General features: G+C 60.6%; 2 protein-coding genes across 2 annotated transcripts; both read right to left on the minus strand.

The window, feature by feature from the left end:
- Positions 1 to 79: 79 nt before the first annotated feature.
- Positions 80 to 2,048, minus strand: Insl3 (insulin like 3). The gene is made up of 2 exons (XM_047530151.1): positions 1,859 to 2,048; positions 80 to 282 (listed from the first exon to the last, which is right to left on the minus strand). Exons 1-2 carry the CDS (start codon positions 2,046 to 2,048, stop codon positions 80 to 82), a joined length of 393 nt encoding a protein of 130 aa, XP_047386107.1.
- Positions 2,049 to 3,089: 1,041 nt separating this feature from the next.
- Jak3 (Janus kinase 3) lies at positions 3,090 to 17,877 on the minus strand. The gene is given in 25 exon segments (XM_047531359.1): positions 3,090 to 4,202; positions 5,094 to 5,204; positions 5,382 to 5,499; positions 5,826 to 5,998; positions 6,234 to 6,358; positions 6,940 to 7,129; positions 7,197 to 7,336; positions 7,943 to 8,093; positions 8,197 to 8,342; positions 8,497 to 8,629; positions 9,268 to 9,395; positions 10,123 to 10,207; positions 10,867 to 10,998; positions 11,215 to 11,342; positions 11,842 to 12,028; positions 12,257 to 12,368; positions 12,806 to 12,963; positions 13,056 to 13,178; positions 13,658 to 13,952; positions 14,255 to 14,400; positions 14,498 to 14,609; positions 14,867 to 14,990; positions 15,639 to 15,725; positions 15,728 to 15,878; positions 17,562 to 17,877. Coding segments are annotated over 25 exon segments (3,474 nt in total). The 5' UTR covers positions 17,673 to 17,877; the 3' UTR covers positions 3,090 to 4,094.
- Positions 17,878 to 18,566: the final 689 nt, after the last annotated feature.

Consider the following 18,566-nt stretch of genomic DNA (forward strand, 5'->3'; position numbering starts at 1 on the left):
AGTGCCCTGGTCACTGGGGCTTCAAGGTGCTCTGTGGCCTTGGGGGCTCGGGCTCCCCGGGACCACGCCCAGGGTGGGCTCAGTGGGGACAGAGAGCCATCAGGTCGTGGTGGGTGCAGCCACTACGGCAGCAGCGGCGAGCGGGGTTGGAGGCCACTTCCCGGCGCCGGCGGCGGTGAGAAACAGGGAACAGGGCCCCTGAGCCAGGCACTAGTGCAGGGTCCCCGTCAACCACCAGCCCATGAAGGAGATGTCTTCCTGCCAGCCACTGCAGCAGCTCACCTGCGGACAGAGCAGGGGTCAGAGGGAAGAGGTCCAGAGGACACCCACACCGTGTGCACCCGGCCAGGACCCACCAGACGCTCGTCATGCACACAGAAGCAGGGGTGGGCTATGCGCAATCCCTAGGATCCAGCAGCTCGGGAGTCCGAGGCAGGAGGATGGCAAGTTTGAGGCCAGCCTCAGCCACTTAGTGAGGCCCTAAGCAACTCAGCGAGACCCTGTCTCAAAATGAAAAGTAAAAAGGGCTGGAGATGTGGCTCAATAGTTTAGCACACTTGGGTTCAATCCCTGGTCTGAAAAGAAGGAAGGAAAGGGAAAGAAAAGAAAAGAAAAGAAAAGAAAAGAAAAGAAAAGAAAAGAAAAGAAAAGAAAAGAGAAAAGAAGAAAAGAAAAGAAAAGAAAAAGAAAGAAAGGAAGAAAAGAAAAGAAAAAGAAAGAAAGAAGGAAGGAAAGGAAAGGGAAAGAAAGAAAGAAAGAAAGAAAGAAAGAAAGAAAGAAAGAAAGGAGAGAAAGAAGAAAGAAAAAAAGAGAAGGAAAGAAAGAAAAGAAAGAAAGAAGGAAGGAAGGAAAGAGAGAAAGAAGAAAGAGAAGGAAAGAAAGGAAAGGCGAGGGGAGCAGGGCTCGCTCCTTCAGGCCCTGCAGCACCCAAGGCACCTTTAACTCCCCACCCACCCTCGTACCACACTCAGGTCCCCAGCTGTGCACCGCCCCACATGCCACCCGTGTGCCCCAAGCCCTACCCAAGGAATGTTGGGTTCCTGGAACTGCAGAGGGTGCTGGTTCCCTGGGCAGGTCCCAGAGCAGGTGGGAGGTGGACTCACAGACTCCTGGAGGCGCAGAGTCGGCGGGACCCTCTGTGGGTGCACAGGGACGCCCAGCCCTCTGCATGTGCCCACGCAGGCACCCGGGCTGGCTGGCTGCCTCTCCCAGAGGGAGAGGCGCAGAGAACAGCAGCAGCCAAGATGAATGTTTTAGGGACTGGGGGTGGGGCTCAGTGGTAGAGCCGTGCCTAGCAAGTGCCAGGCCCTAGGTTCCAACCCCAGCACGGCGAAATCGACAACAAAAAAGTGTCATGCAGTACCCGCCCCATGTCCACTGGGATTGAACCCAGGAGCTCTAGTACTGAGCCCCAGCCCCAGCCCCCTTTTTAAAAAATGTAGAGACAGGGCCTCACCGAGTGCCTTAGGGCCTCACTAAATTGCTGAGGCCGGTCTCGAACTCAGGATCCTCCTGCCTCAGTGGAGCGCAGTGGCCACGCCTGCAATCCCAGAGGCTCGGGAGGCTGAGGCAGGAGGCTCGCTAGTTCAAAGCCAGCCTCAGCAAGTTAGCGAGGCTCTGTCTCTAAATGAAAATCTTTTAAACATCAAAATTAAGGGGAAAAAAATCATCAAAATCAAAATGTCGTTCAATGGACTGCACCCCCGCCCCGCGAGCGCTTGGACCGTCTGTTTGTCCCCCGGCAGGGGACTCCGCCGCTGCCTCCACACACGCGCCGTGGGTGAGGTCGGGCACCCGCTCCGCCTGCACCTGCTGCACCCAGGCCCCCCCATCGCAGTCCCCGCCCGTCCCCACTCACGGTCCCCGCCTGCCGCCGGCTTCCCAGCCTCGGGGGACCAGCGCGGGCCCCCGCACACGCGCACCAGCTCGCGCACGAAGTGGTGGCCGCACAGCTTCTCGCGCGCATCCAGGGCGCGCGCGGGTCCCAGCGCGAGCACCAGGGTCGTGAGCATCAGCACCAAGGCCCGGGCGGGCAGACGGGGGTCCATGGTGCAGAGGAGCCCAGCCCATCGGGACTCACCCCTTATAGGCGCCCCGCCGGCCCAGCTGGGGCCCTTGGAGGAGGAACGCGGCCTTCCGCGGGATGGCCCGGGGGCAAGGTCAAGGGTGGGGTCGGCTGGGGCCTCGGGCGCGCCCGCGGGGGGAGCCACGGAGGGCTCTTCCCCTCCCCCACCGTCTTAACTGGGAATAGTGACCTGCCACCCGCAGCTCAGTGCTGGAGCCAGTGGATGCCCCAGGCCTGGGGTCGGTCCCCAGGGAGAGACACAGAGACAGAGTGACCGAGAGAGAGAGAGGCAGACAGACAGACCGACAGCAGACAGACAGAAGGGCGCAACCTGGTGGGGGGGTCTTCTGAGCTCAGCAATGTTCAGACCTCGTTGTCCCTGTTACTGTAGAAATAAGGAAACTGGGGTCCAGAGCAGGGACCCCAGGTCTGCCCGAGGTCCCGGGGACTGACAGAGCCTGACTGTCCCCCAGCTCCCCTCTGTCCTGTGTCTGCCCAGGGCGTCTTTTGGTTCCCTTTTGCCAAAAGCGGAGACTGAGGCTGAGGGAGGGAGAGGCGGTGGGAACAGGGACCTGCTCCACCCCAGCTGCCCTCTCGCTTTCCCAGCAAATTGGGGCCTTTCTGGGGCTAAGGGAGCAGGGACGGAGCCTCCTGTGGCACTCGGGCTCTGCCTCAGTCTCTCGGCCTCCATCTCTCAGCCTCCCTGTCTCCCCATCTTCTCTGCCTCTGCATCTCTGAGTCAGGGAGGGCTGGTCTGGCCCCAGCTGATGTGGTCCCGTCCCTCCAGCCTTGCCCTCTGGCCCCCAGAGCAGGCTGTTCCTTCCGCCCGCCAGGAACACAGCTGTAATCAGCTCTCCCAGGACGGAGCCAAGGCCGGCAGCTGGGGCCAGAGGGGAGGTCTGTCCTCTGGCCAAGGTCTCCCCAGTTGCCCGCCCCCAGTCTGACCTGAGAACCCCCCCAACCACATGGCTCCCAGCTCAGACCCCTCAGATGCCAAACACAGTACCAAACCCTCCTTCCTGGGGAATCCTTTATTCATTCAACAAACACTCCCAGCTCCACTCTGTGCCCACCCTGGGCAGAGGCCTCAGCCCAGCCCCCAAGGAGCCCCCATGTCAGGGGCACAGAGCTGGACACAGACACAGCCCCCGCCCTGGGTCAGGGTTAGGCTGGAGGGCAGGATAGGGTTGACACAGCTGGAAGGGGGCACACGCAAGGACGTGGCAGCTGGGGTTCCGGGAGATGAGTGAGAGTTTCGCAGGGAGGCAAAAGTAGACAACCTTTCAGATAAAGAACGGTGCCGGGAGCTTAACGGGAGCGAACCAGGCACCTCCGCGCCAGCCTCTGGACGCTGCCTCTCTGCCACCAAAGGGTCACTTCTGTCTCTGCAGAACTGAGACCAGAGAGGAGAAGCAACTTGCCCACCATCACAAAGTAAGTGGCAGCAATGTGGGCTCCGACACCTGGGCTCTTCCCCTCTGTACTCTGAGCCCCTTGGCATGCTGTTCTCTCTGCCAGGAATGCTCTTCCTTCTCTTGACCGCCTGAAAAGTTCCCACCAGGCTCTCATGTCATCTGTTGTGTGGCCCTTAGTGGGTCAGGACAGAAAGGGTCCTATGTACAAGTAGGGAAGCTGAAGCCCAGGGACACTCAGGCATGGCCTTCCCCTCCCCTTACTCCATCGGGGACAGACACAGGCTCTGCCCCTGAAATGCCAGGCAGGGCAGGTCTCTTATCCTTGAGAGCATCTACTTCAAGTTACATTGTATCCGCTTTGGAAAGAAGACAGGAGACTGGGCCAGGCCAGCAAGGATGGGAAGGTGGGAGGGGCTTGGGTTCGGTCCCTTGGGACAGCGGGCAGGGCTCAGAAGACATCTGCCTTGTATCTTCACAAGTTCCAGGGGCCACCAGGCAGCTGAGCAGTGTCATCTGCCCCAGGAGGGGTCTTTTCGAAGCAGGGAACACTCACAAGGTCTCAGGGGACCAGAGAGGGGCAGTTCCTTGCCTAAGGGCACACAGAGAGCTGACTGCTATCCCCGGCTTCCACTCCACAGCGTGTCCAGCTGGGGACCCAAGACACTGAAGGTCGGCCGGTCCTGTGGGCTAGACGCCCAGCACAGCTTCATGAGTTCGTGAACCTGAAAGGGTGGGAGGACAATGGCGTCAGGCCAAGGCAGCTGGAAGGTCGAGTCTCCCATTCACAGTTTTAAAACACAAATTAGACTCCATCGCATTTCCCTGCCCCGGCTCCCTGTGGATCTCAGAATAAACCAGAACTCCTCCCTGAAGCCCTCCTCCTAGAATCTCCCCGTTTGCCCCCCGTAGCCACACCTGCCTCTATCTCACTGGTATTTAAAAGCACCAACTTTATTCCCACCTCAGGGCCTTTGTACCTGCTGTATCTGCCACTGGGAATCCCTTCTCCCATCTGTACCCATGGATGGCTTCTCCTCCTCCATTCACCCCCTTGAAGAGGACCTCCCGATGACCCCATCCCATCCTTTCTCCCTCTTTATCTTTCCAGGCTTTTGTTTTGGTTTTTATGTCAAGGCACTGTGCCCACCGAGTGCTGCTGTTAGCTTGCAGACGGGGCACTACCTGCTGAGTCCCCATCACCCACTACAGGGTCTGACACACAGGTGGCTCTCAATGAACGTGGGCGGCCTGAATGGATGAATTTATGAATGACCAACCACATGTCAGACACACAAAAGTAAGGACTGTACGCCCTGAGAGTCAGTGTCATTTATGAAGCCCTGACTGCGCTGGGCTCTGAGCTGAGCTCTTACAGGTTTCAACCAGTCTGATCCCCCCCCCCGCCCCCATTGTGCCGTATTATCCCTATTTTGGAAATGGGTAAACTGAGGTTCCGAAAAGTGTTTGTGATTTGTGACACCGGAGACCGAGGCTAACTCGGGATCACGATCCCCTTCAGTACCGGCTGTCAATCAAGAGACAAGGGCCGTGGGGAGCTCAAGACCCCGGAAGAATCTACCGACTAGGAACCCGAGGCCCAGCCTTCTGCTCACCTCGCCAGGGCAGGCGGGGGGCGCCGGCAGCCTCTGGCCCTCGGCCAGCAGCTCCAGGAGGCGGCAGAGGGCCGGGGCGTCTCGCTCGCACCCCATCATTCGCAAGAACTCCTGGGATCAAAAGGGAGAGCCCGCGTTGGGGACGGACCGCCGCGACGGCGGGGGACTGGGCCGCGGGGGCGGGTCTGCGCAGAGCAGGGGGCAGGGCACGGGAGGGGCCTGGGCGGCGGGCTGGGCGGTGCTCCCCAGGGGCCTCGGGTGCTGGCGTGAGGGATCCCAGGCACTCACGGCCGAGGGGCTGCAGCTCTTGTCGCTGTAGGTGAAGAGCTCGTAGAGGACGACCCCGAAGCTCCAGACGTCCGACTGGCGCGAGAAGACGTTGTCCGCGAGGGACTCGGGGGCGTACCTGGCGGGGCGGGGACGGGAGGACTGAGATTCGAGGAGGGGCGGAGGACGGGGTTGACCAGGGGGCTGTCCAGGCGAGGTGGGCTGTGAGGCCAGTGAGGCCTGGCGGTCCAGCTCCCGGACTGTAGGACACCCGGATTGTGCGACCCCAGGGGCGCCTGGGCGAAGGCCTGGCCGCCGGAGGGGCGGGGCCGGCGCTAAGGGGTGGGGCGGGGGCGGGGCAGGACGCGGGAGGGGGCGCCGGGCGAGGTGGGCGGGGCTATGATTAAGGGGCGTGGCTGGCGCAAAGGTAGGGGGCGGGCCGGGCACCCAGGTGTGGGTCCCCACCAGAAGATGGGGCTCTGGCCGGGTTCGCGGACCACGTAGTAGTCCTTGTCGAGCGGCAGCAGCTTGGCCAAGCCGAAGTCGGCGATCTTGACATGAGCCTCATTCTCCACCAGGATGTTCCGCGCCGCCAGGTCGCGGTGAACGCAGCGGCGGGAGCCCAGGTACTCCATGCCCTGCGGGTGGGCGGCGTGAACTTGATCTGGAATTCTGCCCCAGCACCAGACCCCAAGCCTGAGCCTACCTGGACTCACCCTCCTCTCAGTTCTGACAGAGCCCTAACTCGACCCACTCCAGCCCTCCCTGGTCCCAAACTCCACCCCTCGGCCTCCACCGCGACCTCCACGCAGTCTCCGCCGGCACTCAGCCCCCGAGGTCCCGGGTGGCCCCACTCTCACTCCCGCCCCGCACCTTGCAGATCTGCGAGGCATAGAGGAGGAGACGGCTTGAGTCCAGCCGTGCGCGGTGCCGCTGCAGAAAGTCACGCAGGCAACCGCTGGGCAGGTACTCCATGACCAGCCGCAAACTCTGACGGCCTGTAGGGGGCGGGAGGTGTCACCGAAGGCCCCCAGAGTCCTGACAGCTCCCCTCGTTTGTTTTTCAGTACTGAGGATGGAACGCACGCCTTGTGCATGATAGCCAGCCACTGTAAACTGAGTTACTCCCCAACCCTTTCTACTTTGAGACAGGATCTCACTATAATTGCTGAGGCTGGCCTCAAACTTTCGATCCTCCTGCCTCAGCCTCCTGAGCAGCACCTGGCTTCCCATTTGTCTTCCTCCTGTTCTCAGTGGGACATGTGTCCTTTGGTACCTCAGTGTTGCTATCTGCAAAATGGGAACAGCATCTATGATACTTCTTTTGAGCACCTTCTACAACATATATGGATTCATTTAAATCTCATAATGATCCATTTTACAGCTGGAAAACCTAGACTCAGGTTAAATGGCCTGTTCAAGCTTGCTCCGCTAGTAATGGGCAGGGTTTGCACCAATGCCCATCTGAATCTAGATTACCAAACGTTCATAGTGCCTGGTTCTCAGCCCACTGCAGGAGAATGGGTAGGTGCAACTGGAAGCGCCCCGAGGCTGTAGTTCACCCCTCCTGGGTGGCTCACCAGGGCCATAGCTGACACCTCGGTACTTGACAATAAAGTCACTGTGCATCGCTTTGAGGATCTGGATCTCCCGCTGGAAGTCCCTCTGCTGATCTGGCCCGCTGTGCTGCAGCTGCTTCACAGCCACCAGGGCACCCGTGTTGTCACCCAGAGGGTCATAGCGGCACAGCTCCACATTGCCAAAATTGCCCTGGGGAGAGACGGGGCTGGTATCCACACTCCTGGGATCTGCCCGCCCCCCAGTCCAGTCCCCTCACCTTGCCCAGCTGTGAGATGTACTTGAGGTGTCTTTCCTCAAAGATTGTGGGGTCCTGGCAGGCATAGAGCTGGGTGCCACTCCACAGCCCGTCGCGGGGCACCAGGGTGCCAGGGGTTGGGTCTGAGAGGAGCTCGTAGTCTAGGGGCACAGCCAGTGGTGAGCAGCACATTTCATTCTGGCCCAGGTCCTGAGCTTGTGTGCTGTGTAACCTTGACCTGCATACTAGCTGTCTCTGTGCACTATGGCAAGACCACTGTGAGCCAGAGTACCTTGCAGGAAATGGGAAGAGGCGCTTTCTGGGCGGAGGCAGCCTCCTCGTGCAGTGCACACATGGCACAGACCCAGAGGAGCCTGGCGAGACCCCGCTGCCCATTACCTATGAGATCGGTCTTTGAGGGAACCGGGGCCCCTCAGTTCTGGCCCGTGGAAAGCTAGCTTGGCTACTCCATAGACCCTTGTCTGCAGAGGATCCAACAGAGACGCCAGGCCATGGGCTGGGTAGAGTCACGAAGAGCTAGGTGCCTGTGCACCTGGACGTCCTCATCAAATGGGAACTAAACACCCACTGAGTTGAACCTTGAGTTGAGGGCCTGTCTGTTACAGCGGATGTCGCGGCTCCTGATGACTGTTGGTCATCAAGGACTCCAACCTCCCCCACACGGCAGGCTCTGAATGCAGACCACGCTCCTCCCACTGGGCCCAAGGTGACCCTGCAGCCCCACCCACCCTGCCCGCTCCTGGCACCTGAAGTGATGAGGCTGTTGAGGTCCCGGATGACAGCTCGGAAGGAGGGCCTCTGGCCGGGCTCGTAGGCCATGCACTGCTGGATCAGCAGGGCCAGCTCCGTCCACTTGGGGGCTGGCAGCTGCTGCCGGTCCTCATAAAACTTGAGTTTCTGAGGGAAGAGGAGAGGCCGGTCACCCCCGGTCCACCCCGGGGGCCCCCACTGGGTCCACCGACTTTCCCATGCTGAGCTTGAGTCCGATGGGAGCGCTGACCTTGGTGGGATCCAGGGCGCTGAGGGGCATCGGGACCCCGCTGAACACCTCCCAGACCGTGGCGCCAAACCCCCACTTGTCAGCTTCCAGGCCGAGGGTCTCCTGGAGACACTCGGGGGCCACCCAGGGGATCCTGTCGGTGAGCACTGAGAGACAGGGGTGGCGTCAGGGATCACTGCCACCGGAGACTTTGGTCCTTCTACGTGGGCCAGGCACGTGGAAATGCGGGAGGACGTGAGGAGCGACGCTCCGCCTGGCGGACTCCTGTCCAGCCCTCAAAGCCCTGCCGTAGGCACTTACTTTCCAGGCTCAGCACAGTGGGGCTGACACCAGGGTCACTCAGCTTGATGAAAGGCGGGCTCCCGTCAGCCCCCTCCCGAGCCAGGAGCACCTTCCGGGCTGAGACATTGCCATGAGGGAGGCCTTTGTCCTCCTAAGTGGGTGAGGCGCAGGGAAGTGCCAGCGAGGACATGATGCATGAATCCTGTTTGGCAAACTCCTATCCATCCTTCAAAGCCCACCTGCTACTGCCCGATGAATTCCAGCAAGCTTCCCAGACTCCTGGCGTCCTGTCTTGACTCTTCTAACCCACCCTGACTGTGTCCCTTCCCTTTCAAATAACAATCACCCTATGCCTCCCCACCGTCTTTGGGACAAAGTCAAAGCCCTGGGCCTTGAGGTTCTCTTTGACATCCCCACCCTGGTCTCCTGCCAATGGAAGTCGTATGGGCACCAGGATGTGCAACACCCTTTCCAGCCTGCAAGCCTCTGCCCCGGCGGTTCCTCAGTCTTATGAACCCTGTTCCCTTTCTCCTCTTGATGAACTCCTACGCAACCTTCAAAACCCCAATTCCAATGCTCACACTTGGGGAACTTTCCCCCTGCCCAGCCTCAGCACTCACTACTCCCCCCCCCGCCCCCCCTCTCCCGCTCCCTTGACCTCCAGGGCTGTCACACCTCCAGCCTGCACGCGGGCTATTCCTCTCTAAAACGCCCCCTTGCTAGTTACCAAAAGGCTCGGCTCCCACTCCTCCTCCACCCCAGGGGGCTGGACCTGCAGGGAGCGCTCACCAGATAGTTGAGGGCATAGGCCAGCTGTTTGATCACCTGCAGCTTCCAGCTGGCTGGCACCAGGTGGCCACGCTTGCGCAGATATGTGTCTATGGCTCCCAGGAGGACAAATTCCTGCACCATGATGCCTGGGGCAGCGGGAAGCAGGGAGGGAGAGGGAGGGGCCCTGAGCTCCGCAGCTCCGCCCCGACCCCGCAGGCTCCGCCCCAGCCTCGTAGCTCCGCCCCAGCCCCGCAGGCTCCGCCCCAGCCTGCGCTCGGGGGTCTCGGACTCAGCTCTGCCTGGCTCCTTCCCCGCCCCTCCTCACCTCCCGGCTAGGGAACCCTGCGCCTGGACGCCGCGGGGCGGCGCTCTCTCGGGCGACCAAGCCTCTCACGCTCTGCGTCCTCTGCTGGATCAACCCGCCCCCGGCCCCATCCATTCTTGCCCTTGACTTTCCGGGTGACAATTATCGCCCACCCAGAAGGGTTCCCTGAGCATCCACAGTGCCCTTTCTTGCTCTGCCTGTCACCTTCCCTGCCGTGTGCTAGCTCCTGCCACACTCCAGACCCGATATACAGCTTCTGAGCTGGACTGGTGGAGCCGAGGTCCAGAGAGGTTACGTGGCTGTGCAGAAGTGCACAGCAAGGACACATCTCGGCGAGGTTGGAACCCAGGTCCTTCTGACTCGAGGTCATGCTGGGGACCCGTGGGAAGCTGGACTGCTGCCACCAAGGGGGTTGACTACAGGGTGATGGTCCCTGGTGGTCACTGGGGGCCATCTGGGGGCCTCAGCACATCTCTGGTGCTGCTGCGTAAGAGCTGAGTGGGGTGAGCAGCGGCCAGGGCGGGGCGCCGGGCGGGGCGGGCTCTCACTGTCTCCAGCCATGCACACGCCGTGCAGCAGCACCAGATGCGGGTAGGACACCTGGCTCATCAAGCTCGCAGCTTCCAGGAAGGACTAGGGGGGCGGGAAGGGGGAGAAGATGCATGGGTTCCCTGGGATGGAACCAAGGACCCCAGACTTGGTGCTCGCAAACCTGCACCAGGAGAACTGGCCACAGGCCCCCTTTGATCCTGAAGTTCACCATTAATGCACCCAACACTTGAAGATGACTTTCTGATGGGGAGTGGAAGTCCTACTCTCATCTACCTTAAGTCTTTCACACAGAATTGGGTTAGAGAAGAGCTTAAGTTGTCCTCTGTGCATCCAGCCCCTGCTGATGTCAACCACATTGCTCTCCTCTCTTCCTTTGCTTGCTCCTCTCCAGCAACTGGCCTCCTCACTCCTCCTTAGCCACGCGCTCCTCCCTGCCTCAGGGCCTTTGCATGCTCTCCTGTCTGTCTTGTGTATTTACTGTCTGCATGGAGCTTCCCTGAGCCTTTCATAGTTTATGGTGCAGGATGCTGCAGCTGTACTTCTGGGGTTTGTTATGGTTATGCTGCTTTGTTGCTGGGACTGGCCTTGAAACTGGGGCTCAGGTGATCCTCCTGCCTCAGCCTCCTGAGGACTCTGGGTGCACTTTTGTTATTTTACAACCATGTTTTTTAATTTCTCCGAATCCAAGACCCTCTCTCCAGCCAGCCCTGACCCAAAGATCTGGTGCCCACTAGGCTCACCTCCATGCAGTTCCTGTGCTTGGCGTCCATGACCTTCAGCAGCACCTCTGTCTCGTGGGCCTCCCCATCTACAGCCTCGTGGCGACAACCCCGGTAAATCTTGGTGAAGGACCCATGGCCCAGGTTCTCATGCTGGAGCAGGAGGGACAGCAGGAGAGGCCAGTGAGGGGCTCCCGCGGGACCCCTGCCCTAGGCCTACGTGAGACACAGATGCTGGCCCCATTTTACAGATGGGGAAACAGAGGCTCCAGAAGGCCATGGCCTCAGGCTGCACAGGACAGGCAGATGTAGAGCTGAGTCTCTGGTTCCCGGACCCAGGTAGTGCCCCGACTTCCTGGGGACCCTTACCCACTCCAGGCTGTCGGCAGGGATCTTGTGAAATGTCATCTGGCTCAGCTTGCACTGGGACTGGGGCTGAACAGCGGAGGTGGAGGGGGGGTTGCAGCCCCTCCGAACCACAATCAGGTTGGACTTTTCTATGGGGAGGGGGGAGGGAGAAAATCAGAAGTCAGAGAAAGGTCCCCAAGGGTCCGTGTGCCCCCTTAGTTTGGGGGACCCCCAGAGGTCAGAGAGGACTCAGGGCACATGGTTTATTTGAAAGGAGATCCCAAGAAGCTCTCATGGGATGTGAGCAGGAAGGAAGGAGCCCTTTGGGGGTGCCCACCGGGTGGTGATGCTGTGGGCAACCAGGGCTCAGTGCCACTAGGGAGCTGTCCCTTCAGAGGGGTTCGTCTGAGCATAAAATTCACCCACAAGAAGAGGAAAGAGATGGAGAGAAAGTACATGCTAGTGATATCACTAAGATCCAACTGTGCCTAGATCCAGCCATACCTGCAGGTTGAACTCTAGCCCATGGGCCAATAAACCACCTTGTCTTGTGATTTTTGCCATTTGCCACCAGATAAGAGTTGTCACTGATGTAGAATGTCAGGGCCCTAGATGAATGGCTTGGCTCAGGGGAGAAGGCAGGCTCACCTCTGGGTGTGGGGGTGCAGCAGGAGGTCAGACGCAGTGCCACTCCATCTACGTGAAGCCCGCCATCCCAGCAGGCTGCCAGCAGCTCTCGAAGGCTGCTGTGAGGACGGCCAACGCCAACCAGGGAGACGGTTCCGATGGGGTCGCGCCGGATGAGGCAGCCCTTGTAATCGGGACCAAGGGGTGTCTGCAAAGGGGAGAGACCCCTGAGTAGCGGGATGGGGCTTCAACTTCCCCTCCTCCCTCCTCCTTCAGCACCACACGCTTGCTCAGCGCCAAGCCTTTCACGTGCTGTTCCCTCCCTGGGAATGCCTTTCCCTGCTCCTGCGGAGAGCTAAGGCTCATTCACAATTCAGGGCAAATGTCACATCCTCCAGGAAGCCCGCCATGGCCTGGCCCCAAGAGGCGAACCAACCTGGACACACGCAGTGAGGAGAAAGCTGTCGAAGTCCTGGGGGCTTCGGCGGAGAAGGAACGAGCCTGGAAGTGAGCCCCCAGTCTTTAGCTTGTTGATGGCAAAGTCCAGGCTGCGGGGAAGGTGGGATTGAAGAGAGAGGACAGAAGGAGGGGACCAAAGGCAGAGAGGGACAGATGGAGGAGAGAGACCAAGCCAGCCAGACCTGGGTTTGAATTCTGGTCCCTCTGAAGCCCTGGGACCTTGATCAAGTAACATTCTCCCGGTTCCCCCTCCCCATTTACAGAATCAACCAAGGGACTTCAGCTGGAAGGTGAAGGAGAGGCTGTAGGTGAAGCGAGGCATCTGGGTCCTCTCCAGGGAATGGCCCTGGTACCCCCCAGATCAGGAGGAGAGAGGCTGGCCTGGGCAGCAGAAGGGAGACCCCAGCCTCACGGAGCGCCGACCATGGTGCTGAGCACCTGACCCTCGTCCAGGGCTCCTGAGGAGCTAGGCACTGAGGGACCACAATGGAGTGACCCTGACTTGGCCACAGGACTGAGTCCTCACGTGATGGGGCCATAGCACTGCTCGGCCACTTCCTCCAGCAGCCGTGGCGGTGCCACCTCCTTGCAGAAGAAGTGCCGGGAGTCGCAAGTCAGGCGGAAGTAACCATCCACCAGGGCCACGAAGGACAGCGCCTCGGGCAGTCCCGGGAACTCGGCCTCCTGCGAAGGACCCCATCAGCGATCAGCGTAGCCTGGGGTCCCGCGTCCTCACCCTCGGGGTAAGCTGTGAGGGCCAGGGGTCCTGTACCCACCAGGATCTGGTTGTCCGTCCTGGTGACAGTGACCAGGCGGTGCTCCCCGGCCGGACCAACCCACGGGGCTTGCTTGACGCTGATGTCCACGATTTCTGGAAAGTCACAGAAGGGCTGGAAGACCTGGGAAATTGGGAGAGGACTGAGACTGGGTGTCCTACCCCTTGAGGCCCCCCAATCCTCTTGGAAACCTGGACCCCACCGACCACGCCCACGAGCCCGGCTGTCTCAGTCACGCCCATCCCGGTCACCTATCCCCTGCTCCACCTGCCAAGCCCCGCCTCCTCCTGTCCAAGGGTCCCGGCTCTTGGAGCCCCGCCCCTTCCCTTAGTCCTGCCTCCTTCCTGGACCTTCGGTTAGCCCTCCTGGGCCCCGCCCACCGCCAAGTCCCCTCCCCTTCTCAGCTCCCATTTCTTTGCCACCCCTTCCCCCGCTCTCTAAGCCCCGCCCACCCACCCCCGCCGACGGCTCCAACCCCGCCCCTCCCTGAGCCTCGCCCACTTTCTCACCCTCCTTTCGGCCACGCCCCTTGGCCACGCCCACCCCTCGTCCCTCCTCCTTGGCCCGTCCTTGTGCAGACCCGGTGCAGTGCAAGCGCGCACCTCCTGTGCTCCGGGACTCCAGGAGATGCCGCTGCCACCAGCCACACGGAGCAGCCCCTGCCCATCTTGGCCGCCAGCGGCCCCAGGGAGACCCACGCGGAAGGTCTCGGTGGTCCCAGCAGGGTCCAGCCGCTCCAGGTCCATGATGTACTTGGCCATGAGCGAGTGCCGGTCGGCTTGGCAGGCCGCCACACGGCGCAAGGCGCAGCGCACAGTCGTCCGAATACGTCTCCGGGTCACGAAGCTCAGACCCTGGATCAGGTCGCGCAGGCCCGGAGGCAGGCAGGCCTTGTAGCTGCGGTGGTGGAAGAGAGCAAGCTGGCCTTCAGCATGGGGAGGGTCCTTCAAGGGCTCACACAAACCGAGCTTTAGTCCAGCGGGGAACTGCAGCCTCGGAGGGGGCAGCAGGCAGACAGGGACACACATTCAGGAGCACCACTGGAGACAGGACCTCAGTGTGGCGGAGGGCCATTGGCACCCCCTGGACAGACAGGGACACCACAGCTCTCTAGTGACTGCGGGAGGAGGGACCTCTGTCCAGCTGGACCTCGGGAGGGGGTACCTGGGCCCATTCCCAGGCTCGGCCCAAGCCCTCACCTGATGGTCTTCAGCAGCTGGGCAGGTCGCTGGGCCTGCTCACAGGCCATCCGGGCCAGGTCCAGCACCGCCAGGCTGAGACACTCGCCCTGCTCCTGGAGGCTGAGGCCCACCTGCAGGCGCCCACTTAGCAGGTCACTGCGGTGCTGGGGGAGCACAGCCAGGGTCAGCATGGCCACCAACCAGTAGCCCGGATGTTGCCCTGGGCTCCCACCTCTGGGTTGAGCCCCGTGTAGACTTCACCTGGGCAAAGAGGTGTTCCAGGACGGGCAGGTCAAGGATGGCACTGGCCAAATCCTTGCGAAGTCCAAAGCGGTGGCACTTCTCCAGCCCAAACCAGTTGGGGAAGTAAAAGCTGTGTGAGAAAGGAGAGAGCCCTGGGATGGGGCGACCTGGCCTCAGTAGCATGAGGTCTGGGGCGCAGTGGCAGACTTGGCCAAGGCTTCACAGAGCCCAGGCTGTGTGCCCTTGATTTGCTGTGTGACCTTGGGTAAGTGACCCACCCTCTCTGGCCTCATTAGCCTCATCTGTGAAATGGGCAGTGATAATGTTCTCAAAGTTCAGGGAGATAATAAAATTGTAAGATGCCTGGGGCTGGGAGGGGATTCCTACCGGAGTCTGTAGACTAAGACTTGGGTGCCCGCATCTTCCACAGAGAAGACGTGGCTCGGGGGGAACCAGCAAGACAAGTCCTCCGTGGCCAAAGCAAAGAGTGAGTGGTACACGGGCAGGATGCCTAGGAGAGGGGCCCATCAGTTCCCTCCCAGCGGGTACAATGGCTGCACCCCCCAGTGCACTAGGGCTTTTTCTGTCCTTTAGCTAGGACATGGTACCACCCTTGCTCACACACAACCTAGAGCTCCCTATTACCCTCAGGAGAGGGGCCACACACTCAGCTTCCTTCTTAAGTCCTTCCCTGCTGCTTGCTTTTCTTTCGTTCTTTCTTTCTTTTTTTTTTTTTTTTTTTTTGTGTGTGCCAGGGGTTGAACCCCAGGGATGCTTAACGACTGAGCCCCATCCCCAGCCCTATTTTGTGCTTTATTTAGAGGCAGGGCCTCACTGAGTTGTTTAGGGCTTCACTAAGTTGCTGAGGCTGAACTGGTGATCCTCCTGCCTCAGCCTCCAGAGCCACAAGGATGACAGGCATGCGCTACCGCACCCGGCTCTCCACTGCTTTCTTTGATCTCAAAGAATGTCCAGCTCTTCTCATGTGCCGTCTTGCTTCAGAGTCTCAGATGTCCACCCTCCTCCCTGACCAAACTCCTACTCATCCCTCAAAGTCCCAGCTCCAGCGCTGGTCCCTGTGGCAACTGCTTCCTCTCCCAGTCTGGGCCCCGCACAGTCCTAGCCTTCCCTCCGGCCCAGTCCACTAGCCTCCACTCACCACTGGCCTTGGCGGCCCGCACACACAGGTCCTCGGCGGAGTGGTCCCCAAAGGAGAAAGACAGGCTCTGAGGAGGCCCAGGACCCGAGGAGGCAGCAGCACGTGCAGCGCCCCAGCCTCTGAGGACGAGAGGCTGCAGGAGCGCTGAGAGATCAGGGGCGTCTCCTCACTTGGCGGTGCCATGGGCACAGCTCTTAGTCCTCTGCAGTGTTCAGGGCTTCTGGGGCCGGGAGGGCAGGGCTGGAGAGAGACGCGATCAGAGAGGGAGCTGAGTGTGCAGGTGTGTCAGGAGCCATCTGCCCCCAGGTGAGGGCTGTGCTGGGCTGGAGGCCCTCTCACCTGGGCCTGCAGTGGGGACATCTCTACCTGCATACCCGCAGCCTCCAATCTCCCTCCCAGCCAGCCCAGCCCGCACCCAGGGCAGGCATGAGCATTCGATCACAGATGTGCAGATGTGCCTGACCAGAGAGCCAAAAGAGTGCTGGTTGTGCCCGTGGGGCTTTAGAGGATGGAGACGCTGGCCTTCCTGTGGGCCTGGGGTCACTGACAGCTTCTGCACCTGGTGCCACTGTCCTGGGGGTGGCTCAGGTGACCACCGACAAGGGTTTCTGTGTGTCTCCCCATCCCTTTTCCACCTCCCTCCCCTGTCTTTGTCCCCTCTGTCACAGTCCCCTTTAGCTCTGTCCCCACCTCATCGTCCCCCCACCCTTCTGATTGGGGACTGAACCCAGGGGCGCTCTACCACTGAGCCACACCCCCAGCCCGTTATATTTTTTTAAATTTTGAGACAGGCTCTCTCTAGTTGCTGAGGGTCTCCATACATTGCCAGGGGGTCCTTGAACGTGCAATCCTGCGTCACCTCCAGAGTCGCAGCGATGGCAGGCCTGGCCACCAGTCGTTTTTCCCAAGCTCCACCCAGCTCCCACAGCAAGAAAAGTCCCTGGGACGGCCCAGGAGGAAATCGCCTCCACCGGCCCACCTGTGTGGTTCCTTCCCCTGGGCCCGCCTGGCTCAGGGACCCCCGACTGGGCGGGGCAAGGGGTGGGGCTAGGGACTCAAGAGGCGCAGCGGTTCCAAGAGCTACTCCAACTGGCCTGAGCAGAGACGTCCAGAGAGAACGTTAGGTTAAAAAAATTTTTTTCTGGGCTCAAAAATAATACTGGGGGGACCAGGGGGCGGGGCTGGGGAAGAGGACACAGCATAAATGATGTTTTAACACCCCCAAAATACAGCCTTCTGCTGGGGATGAGTGAAAACCCCAGGCTCTGGGTTCAGATTCGAGCCCCACCGTATCCCATCAGTTTTTCCAGCTGTGAAATGGGCTAACTCCCTCCAGCCTCAGGGAGGAGGTTGGCTGGGCCCAGCCCAGGCCCAGAGTGAGGCTGAGAGCCCCACAGTCCTGGCCACCGGCCCAGCGAGGGCTCAACAATGCCTGTTAAACCAGACAGGAAGGACGCTGGGTCCAGCGGTGCCCTGGGTACCATTCTGGACTGGAGAGAAAGTTCCTAGTCACCAGAGGCCAGAATCCTCCTGGACAGGATATTATCGTATTTAAAACAAATCTTAAAACATGAATTTTTTTTAGAATAAACGTCACAGGTGAAATTTGGGCCCAGAAAAACGCCCCTCTTCTTAACGACCCCCGAGTCTCCAGTGGGAGCCAGACCACCCTCGGGGCTCAGGGCAGGCCTGGGGGCTGCCACCTGGGCTTGGGGTGTTCCTCCAGGCGGACAACACGACCCCCGAGAGCCCGGAGGCCCGCGGCCCCTGGAGACAAGGCCCAGCTCGCCGCCCGCTGGAGGCCCGAGGTCTCAGAACGCGGTCTCCCGGGCTTCTGCAGGGCCCCCGCCAGCCTAGCCGACTGGGCCACGCCGCCTGCCCCCTGGGTCTGGCCAGAGCCATGATGGCACGGCCAGCTCCTACCTGGCGGGTGGGGACCTGGACCGAGACGGCAAGGCAGAGCTGGAGGCGACTGCAGGAAAGTCCCACTGGCTCTTCCTGTGTGGGCCCCTTGGTTTCCTGAGCCTCTGTCATTTACTGAAAGTCAGAGTCAAGGGGGGGGTGGGGGAGGGCAGGGGGAGGGCCTGGCCAGAAAGTTCCAGAACTTTCTGCAGTGGGTAACCCCACTCAAGAGAGGCCTCTGGAGACCCCAGACTCAAGGGAAGGGGCGACAGCACAGAGAGGGGCCCAGGCCATAGCGAGTGGGCAGCTCCAGATCCACCTTGTGGCTTAGCCACTGGTGCCCACCAGGGCTCAGGAGAACTGACCGGCACCGGGGGGGACTGGGCTGGATCTCCCCAGGGAGGCAGCCCAGGCATGGTCTGGTTCTCCTTTGAGATGCTTCTCCCGTGAGACTTGGGGACAGCCAATCGTCACTTCTGCATACCATTCCCTGGACTCCCGAACTGAAGAAGACAGGCAGACAGGCCCCGCCCTCTCGGAGCCTCAGTCTGGCTGGCCAAATTATCGAGGGGCATGAAGAGGCAGGTGACAGGAGAGGCTCAGGTGGGAGCCTGAGAAACAGCCAGGGAAGGAGCGCCCGGGAGGGGACACAGCAAGGCCACAGGGGAGAAGGACTTCAGTGGTGTGAGGAGCAGCCAGGAGACCCCTGTGGGAGGCAGGGCCGTCAGCAGGAGCCAGATCCTGGGGACTTGAGGGTCTTTAGGAGAAGGGCAGATTTTGTTCTCAGAGTGACCAGGAGCCACAGGAAGGTTGAGAGCGGGCGCTGGTGGAACCCAGCGTGGCCTGGGAGCCGCCCTGGGGAGGAGCCGGCAGGAGGCCAGGGTGGAAGCCTGGGCAGCATGCAGGGACAGCGGCTGAAACCCAGCCACTCGGAGGCTGAGGCAGGAGGATCGCAAGTTCCAGGTCAGCGTCAGCGACTCAGAGAGACCCTGTCTCAAAATAAAAATTTAAAAGGACTGGGGGTGT

Source organism: Sciurus carolinensis, chromosome 17 (genome assembly GCF_902686445.1).
Source record: "Sciurus carolinensis chromosome 17, mSciCar1.2, whole genome shotgun sequence".
Classification (NCBI taxonomy): Eukaryota; Metazoa; Chordata; class Mammalia; order Rodentia; family Sciuridae; genus Sciurus; species Sciurus carolinensis.